Source organism: Formica exsecta, unplaced genomic scaffold (assembly GCF_003651465.1).
Source record: "Formica exsecta isolate Colony F162 unplaced genomic scaffold, ASM365146v1 scaffold393, whole genome shotgun sequence".
Classification (NCBI taxonomy): Eukaryota; Metazoa; Arthropoda; class Insecta; order Hymenoptera; family Formicidae; genus Formica; species Formica exsecta.
In genome coordinates, this window is record NW_021851167.1 from 70,974 (window position 1) to 81,787 (window position 10,814).

Sequence of the window (10,814 nt, forward strand, 5' to 3'; positions counted from 1 at the left end):
TATGATATTTTTTATGTGAATATATATAAGTCTATATGCTATTTAAAAAAATTAATATATATACAAATATATATTATTTTTTGTATATGAAAATATTATTTAATATTTTATGTATAAATAAATTTGTGAAAATAAAGAAACTATATTTACAAGAAACACATTTAGTAATTTATAAAATACAAGCAAAATATCACTATCATTTGTGTATGTTCAAAAAAAAAACCAAAAGATGACTTTTGGTGTATACATTTTATATACAATATATATGCTATAAAGTATATGCATTGTATTTTTATATGAAAACTGCACATAGTCTTATGAATATTTAAATCCAATTAGATTTGTGGTTTATCGCAATGATGTAAAAGTTTCACAACTTTTATTTTTTGTCATCAGACCGACGACGCAGTAAATGCGTCGAGGGAATTGCATCATTACAACAACATACTTCATATAATGACAAACATGTTTCGTGAAAAAGGTTTCGTTAATATGCAATAAACACAAAACTTAATTTCATAACATGACGTAACATTATTAGCTACCGATAATGGAAAAGAGGATCTTGAATTTCGACGTAAGGCGGACAAGTTGACAAAGCCAGCATCACTGATTTGGACACATATATTATTTATATCATTCAGACCTGTAGAGAAAAAGAAGAAAAAAATTGAAAAAATGCAAAAATAAAAATTGTAAAGAATAAATCTATAATTAACAGGGAATAATCTCGTTCAATCCGCATTCTCCTTTTTCTCCCCTCCCCTTCTGCATTCCTTTTAGTAATTATATGTAATTTATTCAAAGAAACAGCTGATGGACGAGATGATTAAATGACTTTGTAATACATCGTTTAATATTCTTCAATATAATAAAAATCATATCAAATATATAAAACATATATTTTTTGAAATCTCTATCTTTTTTGAAAGTGAAATCAAAAGCGTGATACAGCACGTCGTATTATATACTTGGTTTCCGCATATCGATCTTTTATGTATTTTGTTGGCAAATATGTGTGTATATATGTGTATAAAAAATGTGATAATAAGAACATTTTCCGAGAAATAAACATATATTTATTTTATGACTCATAAGTATATTTATTTTCTATGATCAGCAGATGTGAATATATATATGTGTGGCAATCTTCGAAATTATCTAATAGCTAAGCGATAATTGCTATAGATTTTTTTCTTATCATAGAGATAAGAATTATTATATAATACATCAGTAAATACGGTATATAATTGAATGAAAGTTCATTTTGTAATAGGTCACGTTTCGTATAGCAACTACTGCCATGGCTTTAAAGTTTGCTAGTAACCTATCTTTTATGTTTACGGAGGCCCCCAGTATTATTGACAGATATCAGCTGGCTAAACAAGCAGGATTTAAAGCAGTTGAAAGTGGATTTCCATTTGACTTTTCCATTCAACAGATCGTCGCAGCTAAAAAGAAAGCAGATGTCGATCAAATACTTTTGAATGTATTCACAGGTATGTATTGTATTTAGTATTCACACGCTACATTATAAAAGTAATATTATTAATTTTTTAAATTCTAACTCTTGAACTGTCACACAGGTGATGTTACGAAAGGAGAATTGGGCTTTGCTGCAATTCCAGGTGAAGAAGAAAACTTTAAGAAAAGTGTTGAGAAAACGATAGAATATGCAAAGGCTTTGGATTGTAAAATGTGAGTGTAAACTATATATAATAAGCTATAAAGGTACAAATACAATTGAGAATTAATGCTTATGTGGATAAATAATTTATGCTATATAATGATGACAACAAATTCTATTCTCAAGATTCTCTCCTTAGGATTCATGTAATGTCAGGAAAAGTGGAATCGCCAACTGCTGCTAACGATACAGTTTATGAAAAAAACCTGTTATATGCCATTGAAAAATGTAAATCGGAAGACATTGTCGTTCTCATTGAACCAATTAATAATTACAGTGTTCCAAATTATTACATGAATAATTTTCAGAAAGGTGCGAGACCAAATTCACTGTTTATGTAATTATCATTACTTTTTTTCTTATACTAGACTTATAGAGTAATTCTTTTGTTTTTGTCACTACAGGTTTAAATTTAGTTAAGAAGATAAACAGTGTACACTTTAAGCTACAAATGGATATTTTCCATTTACAACATTGCTGTGGTAATATTACAAAATGCATTCAGGATTTTTTGCCTTATGTGGGTTAGTTTCTTTGTAATATTATATTAATTTTTAGATGTAATAAACAAAAAATAATGTTAATATATTTATACTGTTATTTTCATAAAGTATAGTATTATTATCATTCTTATAGGCCACATTCAAATAGCTCAAGTTCCTGATAGACATGAGCCAGATACTCCAGGAGAGATTGATTATAAATATGTCTTTTCTTTATTGGAAAGAACAGGCTACACTGGGTATATTGGTTTGGAATATCGGCCAAAATCATTAACAACAGAAGGATTAAATTGGATTAAGAAATATGGTTACAATCTGTAAATAGATATTCATGTATATATATGTTATGTATATATAAATGTATAAATGATTTTTTTTATTTATAATCTTTTAAATGAGAAATATATTTTCATATTACGTCTGTGTATTACATATGAATTATAATGAAATAAACATCTACATACCAATTTTATGTAAACATATAAACTACATTTTAAAACAATCAACAGATTGCTATAGTTAGCGGTGATTAATGAATAATTTTCAATAAACCACATAAGAGATGTAGAATTAATATATCTAAATAAACATTATTATTGCATAGCTCATATATATGTAAATTAATGTTTATATGTTTATTTTGGCTTTTGATATTTATTATGTACATGTGAGATTGACAATGCATATATATTGCTCTTATACCTTGCACAAGTATAAACATAAATAATATCTTAACACATATAAGCAAAAATATGGCAGTCTAATATAAGACGTATATATACAATCTTTTATACCTGAAATTCATAGCATGTAGTAAAGTACACCACATGTATTAATAGCATAATTTATTTTTTCTTTAAGTATTTTTGTAAAAATAGTATTTTGTTTTCTTTGCAAATTAATGTGTGAGTCATAAATAATCAAAAGTGTTTAGAAATATAAGTACAGGCATTTCCATTATTCTGTATAACAATATTATACACTGCAACCAATTTTATAAATTTCAAAAACTGATGGCATTTATATATATATATATATACACGTATATATGTATATAATAATCATAGATTTTATATCATGTGAAATAAAATAAAATAATATTAAGTATTTATTCTGTAAAAATTAATAGGATGATTCTTGCTACACAATAAAAGATTATAATAAACTTTATGCTCATATCTATGTATCTAAAGATACTTTTTGTATCATTAGCACATATTTTATTCAGATAAATCTTTTCAGTTAATATAATATGTATTCTATTGATAATTTTTTTACATTGTATATATATATTCCTTTTTAAAAAACAATTAAAAATTATATTATTTTATGTCAAAAATTATTAATAAGTCAAACATAATTTACATAAAACTCTAACAAAAGAAAAGAGTATTGGAATCATCCTATTTTTCATAAGTATGGACGAATCTTTATTTGTAAATCTTGTTTTGTTCAACACACCCATATACGTATATGTCTATATCTTGACAAAGATAGTCATTGCAAATGCAGTACCCTCTGGATTATACTGCAGTGACTCGTCTCATCGTTTATGGTACAAGTAATCTACACACTCAAGCAATTATAAATGTATAGTATGAGAGATATTAATGTATTACTATAGAGGATAGTCTAATTATTTGATATATACTATAATTAAAATTACAAGTAATTGTAACAATATTTTTAACAACGATCCATATATAATATATATTACAATATATATATAATACAGTTAATATTCAAATCTTTTGGTGTGCAAAAGACACAATCCATAATGTTAAAAAATACTTGCATTTACTAGGCTAACATTTCAGTGTGAATCTCCAATTTGCAAAAACAAAAAAATATCAACGCACAATGCCAATAATTAAAAAATTTTTTTAGAAAATATAAAAAAGCACACCAAAAATAAATTAATATTATATTCCGAATTATACTCGATATCATAAAGCAAACTAGCAATTGCATGAAAACATACATGCCAATTTGTGGTACAAACGATGCTATTCAGACAGATTCTGTGGTATTCACCAGTGGTTGGTCGACATCAACAGAAGGACCTATCACAGCAGTGCTGTAAAATATTTTAATACATTATATTAAGAGAATTACTACGATTTTGTGAAATATGATAGCAATGTAGAACATGGAGATCTTATGTATTACAATAGAAATAAAATATATAATAAAAGCCATCGAATCACATATTGCACAAAAAATCAAAAACAAAAGCTATAGCTTTCCCAAATGTTGTTACATAAATATCATCATTATAGAAATGTAAGCAGTGTTAAATTGCATTCCTCACACCCAGATAAAGTATATATTAAGATTAAATAGAGATTTAAGATTATAGGATGAAAAGAAAGAAAGAATGCCCGAATCTTCAAAAACCTTATATGTATATACATATACATGCAGGCATAAAATTAGCTGTGATATATCATCAGGGGATTATGGATAATATTACCCAGCGCCAAGAGCCAAAATTGTAGCTTCCTGTACCAAAGTCATTTGATCAATGGTGGACCTGTGGTCAATCAAAAATTCAGTAAATTATATCAAAGGGGATATATTATGTTATATTTACCTATATATATCATACGTAATTATAATATATATGCTGTAAATAAAATTCAGTTGCCATTTTTTTCATTTATAAAAAAATTTGGAACATTTACTACACTTTCGAAAAAAATATAGGAAAATATATCAATCTATTTATTTTAAACAAAAAAAAATATACGATTGCAAATATTACTTATTATTTTTATATATTTCTAAATACATACTAAAATGACAAAACGAAAATTGTCTTGTAACGAGAGTTAATATTACAGATCATTTAAAAAATGAGTTATCTTTCTTAGCAATTTAAATACAAAATTATTAAAAGGGGAAATAAAAGCAAGACAAATAGCTTGTAAATGTTGAATTAGTTTGTCGTGGAAGCAGGAGCACTCGGCAAAAGAATAACGTTTAGTATTTATTAGTATTAAAAGTGGAAACTTACTGTAATTTTTTTTCGTAGTGCATGATGTATATTTTATATATAATCTGATCTGTATATACTTAAATATAATAAAATTTCGTGTAATGCGTGTCAAACGCAGAAAACGTTACACATTTGATCAATGTATTTAATCAGTGTATATTAATAGTATTTCTATAATCATATGATTTTATAAACAATACTGTGTAAATTATACACAAACTTTTTGTATTTCTTAATATTGTATTTTTCATAATATTTGTTGATATGTGCGTTGTAAAATATGGGATAGGAACATTTTTTCTGGATAGAGAATGATGATAAATAGAACCTTATTTTCATAGAAAAAAAAACTGGCTTTTTTTACAGATGTTTAAAGTATATTTTTCCTACTTTATCCTATACAAATGTTCGTTTCTTTCAACAAGAAAATAATAGTATTTGGAATCAGTATTGGAATCTATATATCATTGTCTATTAATAAACAAATAGCATTTAAAAATAATATGCATTCATTGTATGATGTAATATGAATTCGATTTTATCACAATGCAAAATTTTTTCTAAATATACATCGATTTATTTACTATAACGCAAGAACATGTGCCAAGTCCTCCGAATAAATAAAATATTCCACAACTCATGATCTTAATTCTAAGAGAAAAATTCTTTAATCAATTTGGAGTCAATTCTTTTCCTCAACAATGAAAAATATCGAGGAATATCATCTCGTTTATAATATATATAATTTTTCAATTTTTAACACACAGTATGTTTCTTGGTTACATACTAAGCTACAAATTAAAATTTCTACTAGAAAACACAATTTTATTATCTATTTGTATAGAGATAATAAAATGTAAGCTTCGCGAAAGTAATCGTTCGGAAATTATCGACACCTCGATATTTCCGCTCAAAAAAAAAAAACCGATTTCAAATTCGTTAGAATCTATGAAAATTAAAATTATGAGTTGTAAGATACACTGCATTTTAATCTTACAGCTACATGTAGACATGTATTAAATAACGAAATATTTATGCACAAGTATAAGGAACTTATAATGATTGCTATATAAATTGTCATTTTGATATGCTCTAGCTGTTTTGAGCAAGATTATTGACTCGATCTAAGAATCGAGCCTGTAAAGTACCTGATTTACGTAGGGAAGTGGGGAATCAAACTCGGTTTCATCACCCCATTGTTGGGTCCCGTGGGTGCCCAACAGAGTATGTGTATCCTCATTGCACAGCCGCTCGGGAAAGTTTACCCCATCTCCAAAACTGCAAGCCATACCCTACCTTCTACTTGATGTCATCCCATGTCCACTACCCTTATGATGTAACTATTTTACATGTTATCATTTTGATTCATTTGTTTTATGATTTCATTTATCTGTTTTCGCTTATTTGTTTAATTTAATCTTAATTTCGATAAAGAGAGGAGAAAGATACTTCTTCCATAAAAAGAAAATTATTGTACATAGTTACACCATTTTTGTATTACAAGTTACTGTCTGTAAGAACCAGATGCACAATACCTCACGTAATAATTGTAAAAGTTTTATGCGAATTCGTCTTGAATTGAAATTTATAATGTGACATATAAAACATGCAACTTTAAAACAAAAAATCAATATATCTCTGAATTGTTTCTATGTATAATTTAAAAAGACGTCATGGTTAAGCTTTTCAATACACACGGTCTGTAATAAGTAAATATTTATATAAATAAAATATGTATAACCGAGATATATTTTTAGAAAATACTACAACTTTTTTGTTTGTTTTGCAGTAATATCCCTTACATTACTTTCTTAATTTTTTTAAAAATATATTTCAGTAAAAAATATAAAATATAAAAACATAAAATCAATGAAAATCATGTTTTGTAAAATCAAATCATATTTTGTTACAAAAATATGCAAACTATAAACTGTCAATTCTGCGAAACGTAACTTGCAAAGAATATCTTCTCAGAAGCAGAATAAATAAAGATTCCACAGACTTTGCAGATATTATAGAAAAGCTTAAGATATATTAAGAAAAGATTGGGGAAATAGCTGTAGAAATTATAGGCAGCGTCAAACAAAAATATCAATATACAAATGCGTTGCATGCAGTCTGAAAGCTTATAAATCATGTCATTACTCTGGAACTCCATAGAAAAAAATAAATATAAAATATAAACACTAAACATATAAACAAAAATATAAAAATATAAACACTAAGAGAGTGAGAGTGCTTTTTTTGAATAAAATATAATTCACACAAAAATAATTTATAGGTAGTATTTTTCCTTCAAGATTTAGCAACAAATTTAAAAATATTTATGTATATGTGTCAATCATATCTTTATAGCAGAGATAAACGAGTTCCACAGTAAAGATAAGTCGAGATAATTATCATTGCATTTGTATTTAAAGTTTTCATGATGCTGACCTGTTCTGAGTACTGCCCATGGAGTCATAAGTATTGGGTGTGCCCTGGTGTTGCGATCTTACTGGATAGACGACACCATTTCCCAAACTAGAACACATCCAATGCAACCACTCCAATATAAAAGTGAAAATTTAAAGTGACTGAATCTACTATATCTCTTATCGGCCGTAATCGGTGCAAATATAGTGCTCAAATTTGAAACAATTTGAAATGTGCGATAGTTGCATACTAGTCAATGGTGCACCAAAACAACAGCTTTCACATTTCTAGAAAACTGCGTTTGCGGAAAAAAAAAAACAGGAAAAAGAGTTTATACACACACGGGATAAGATAAAGAACAGTCAAAATTTCAACTTATGTAAGTATCTATTTGTGTGTGCACATCCTGCTTTGATCATAAGTATAAAATATAAATCGCATAGACTTCTTCCTTATAACTGTTAATCACAAAAAGATGTATTAAAGTAGTTTTTAACACATATATTCTTCTATATTTCAACAATGTGTAAATCTTCCTAAGCTGATTTTATTTGAAGGAAGATTAAATTTAAATAATATCATATATATAGAAATGATAATATTGCCACATAATTGGAGCATTCTACATGTATTTAGACAAAAATATATATTTATATAGAGAAAAATAAAAAAAAAATGGTATTACACAAAACATGCAATCGTTTTGCTTTTGAAGGAAAATAAACTTTAAAAAAATTAAAATTGCTCACACTTTACTCAAGGCCCTGCAGTACTTATATGTTACCGCATTTCAAATTTCGTTTAAGTATGCCATAAACTGCATAGTTGCTTTTTTATGGTAAAGATTATCATAGGCAGTATACTAGAAGCATACAAATTGATACAATAATTCAATTATTACGTATTGTGCAACTGGTTCCCACTTTGTAAATCACGCAATTCCGTCGCATAGAAAATATTAAACTAAACATACATACCTACTAAATATGGGAAGAAACCAGAGCCGTGGATTATCACCAAATACTTCCTGAAAATTATTGTATTTTCCCAGACTAAATCCATCCTTGTCTTTCCCTGTTCGAAACATGGGTGTTCTGAAGGCCTCTGTAAATATTGTTAATTAATATCTCAGACAAGATTCACATATTATATAGCATTAAGACATAATACCCAATAATTACCTAGTGTTGACCTATTATGCACAACAAGATAGCAATGGTAGAAGAAAAGGGAATTAAGGCTGACTGCAAACATCAACGCAACAAAAAAAAGGAATAATAGATGAAATCTACCCATTCCATCTAACTCTCCCTATAAGAAAAAGATTAAACTTCATCACAAATTGCAAGATAAAATTATTGATGTAAACATTCCATCATGTAATCTAAATATATCGTTTTCATATGAATTTATTACAAAAGGAAAAGAACAGTACTCACTTTCCAAAATTGTATAAAGTATTGTAAAGATGTGGCGGTAATAAACATACAATAGAGAAGTGCATATGCGAGAAACAACATGAAAAATTTGTAATTATGAAAGCCTACGCAATTGTTCACCCATGGACAGTGGTGATCCATTTTTAGAACACAAGTGCCACACACACTGCAATGGTGTGCCCTATCAGGCTTTATTAACTGACATTTCTCGCAGAATCGCATAGCTAAAGAAAATATATGATGCCATTAATATAATGTGAAATTCTTATATGTATAAAATAAAATTGTTACCTCCTTTTATGGTGCGATTAGTAACCGGAAGATCTTGTGCAAATCTTTCCAAAATTTGTCTCTGTGCTTCTTCCGTTTCTGCCTGCTGTAATTTTTCCATCTCGACATCAGGTATTCTAAACTGTAACGTTTATAAAAAAGAAAAAATATATACAGATTATTCTTGCCATATTATATAATACATTAAACAGCTATTTAATTGATATAAATTATTGATATAAATTAGAAAAAATACCTTATCTGGCACCAGCATTAAGTTTGTATACACAGTCTGCCAATATGACCATAAAAACATCAGAATTAGGATGTGGAAGAAAAGCAGGTAGAAAGCTGTTAACATACATAAACAATAAAAGTATTGTGTGTATACAGGAGATTGATTGATATGGCTTCAGAATTAGGATAAAATATTCAATATATCATATAAACATGTAAAACAATGATACTAATAATAATATTTATAATTACAAAAAAAGATAAAACAGCTAAATAATACAATGCGACAATCATTAACACGTAAATAAAATAATACATGATATATACAAACCTTTTTGAACATAGTTGTCTATTGTATCTGAAACAGACATAATATCATAATATAATAAAAAGCTTCTAAAAGAATGAAAGCTTCATTTTACAATTACGCCACAAATCTAAAAATAGACATTTGTGGCATAGCTGTGTAAATAAATGTAAATAAATAAAATATGTAAAGAAATACATATGTAAATAAATTAAATTTTATTTTACTTCTATTTTAATTTTTTACGTTATCATTTCTACTAACAACTAATCACTTTTACAATTATACACTCGTGTTCGAGAATCATACAAGATGTCATGAGAAGATAGATACACCGTTATCGAGCTATACTTCGAGGAAAAAGAAAAAAAAAAAAAAAAAATTTGAGGTTAGAAAGATCATTTCTCGACTTTTACGCCGGTAAATCGATCGACATCGAGCGAACGACGTAAAATTAAGTATTCTGGAATACTCACAATAGCACAATTGTACGACGTAAGCATAATAGGACCACGCGACGATCGTCAGAATGAATATCACTGGTATCCACTTGACGGCCTTCACGCACCACCAACACGAGCCGTTTTGCTTGCCCATTTCTATTCACCGGGTCGATGCCGTGCACGAGGATGCGTCCCTTCCGACCGTCATCAATGACAACGCATTATTCTTCCCGCCGCTGAAACGCAACGGCATCGCAGTGTCGAAAAAAAAAAGAGGAGATCACTTCGTCGCGAAGCGAGAACCCTTACGAGGATTCCGTGACTAGGACGAGCGCCAAAGCGCGAAGACTCGTCATTGCGCAAGCGAATTATCGTGGCGTTGTCAACGGGCGCAATGTCAAAGACGCTCGTGTATAAATCTTATTTTGGACCCAATCTTGCTTTGCACACCGCACGCATCGCTTCACTTCCGACGTCGATTCGTTTTATGCCTGTCGCTTTTGACAGTTGTCGTA

General features: G+C 28.2%; 2 protein-coding genes across 11 annotated transcripts; one reads left to right on the forward strand and one right to left on the reverse strand.

Annotated features, from left to right (window-relative positions):
- The first annotated feature begins 802 nt into the window (after nt 1–802).
- LOC115239700 (putative hydroxypyruvate isomerase) lies at nt 803–2,797 on the forward strand. The gene is made up of 5 exons (XM_029814369.1): nt 803–1,499; nt 1,587–1,698; nt 1,827–1,999; nt 2,092–2,211; nt 2,324–2,797. Exons 1-5 carry the CDS (start codon nt 1,304–1,306, stop codon nt 2,509–2,511), a joined length of 789 nt encoding a protein of 262 aa, XP_029670229.1. The 5' UTR covers nt 803–1,303; the 3' UTR covers nt 2,512–2,797.
- Nucleotides 2,798–3,020: 223 nt separating this feature from the next.
- On the reverse strand, nt 3,021–10,775 carry LOC115239698 (palmitoyltransferase ZDHHC2). Of its 10 annotated transcripts, XM_029814361.1 has the most exons (11): nt 10,333–10,775; nt 9,881–9,907; nt 9,569–9,663; nt 9,334–9,454; nt 9,043–9,266; nt 8,785–8,914; nt 8,581–8,707; nt 7,625–7,711; nt 6,337–6,466; nt 4,664–4,723; nt 3,021–4,267 (listed from the first exon to the last, which is right to left on the reverse strand). In XM_029814361.1, the coding sequence occupies exons 1-10, from the start codon at nt 10,451–10,453 to the stop codon at nt 4,712–4,714; spliced, it is 1,074 nt and encodes a 357-aa protein (XP_029670221.1). In that variant the 5' UTR covers nt 10,454–10,775; the 3' UTR covers nt 3,021–4,267; nt 4,664–4,711. The 10 variants fall into 10 exon arrangements, 9 of the variants coding, with proteins under 9 accessions (XP_029670221.1, XP_029670222.1, XP_029670219.1 ...); XM_029814362.1 differs by lacking the exon at nt 6,337–6,466; XM_029814359.1 differs by lacking the exon at nt 4,664–4,723.
- Between the last annotated feature and the right edge of the window lie 39 nt (nt 10,776–10,814).

Excerpts from the sequence above, each read along its gene's own strand:
- LOC115239700 (XM_029814369.1), top strand. The coding sequence starts at position 1,304 with ATGGCTTTAAAGTTTGCTAGTAACCTATCTTTTATGTTTACGGAGGCC. Across the intron at positions 2,000-2,091 it reads CATGAATAATTTTCAGAAAG|GTTTAAATTTAGTTAAGAAG; the intron begins GTGCGAGACCAA and ends TTGTCACTACAG. Across the intron at positions 2,212-2,323 it reads GGATTTTTTGCCTTATGTGG|GCCACATTCAAATAGCTCAA; the intron begins GTTAGTTTCTTT and ends TCATTCTTATAG.
- LOC115239698 (XM_029814359.1), bottom strand. The coding sequence starts at position 10,453 with ATGGGCAAGCAAAACGGCTCGTGTTGGTGGTGCGTGAAGGCCGTCAAG. Across the intron at positions 8,915-9,042 it reads ACTTTATACAATTTTGGAAA|GGAGAGTTAGATGGAATGGG; the intron begins GTGAGTACTGTT and ends TTTTTCTTATAG. Across the intron at positions 8,708-8,784 it reads GCATAATAGGTCAACACTAG|AGGCCTTCAGAACACCCATG; the intron begins GTAATTATTGGG and ends CAATATTTACAG.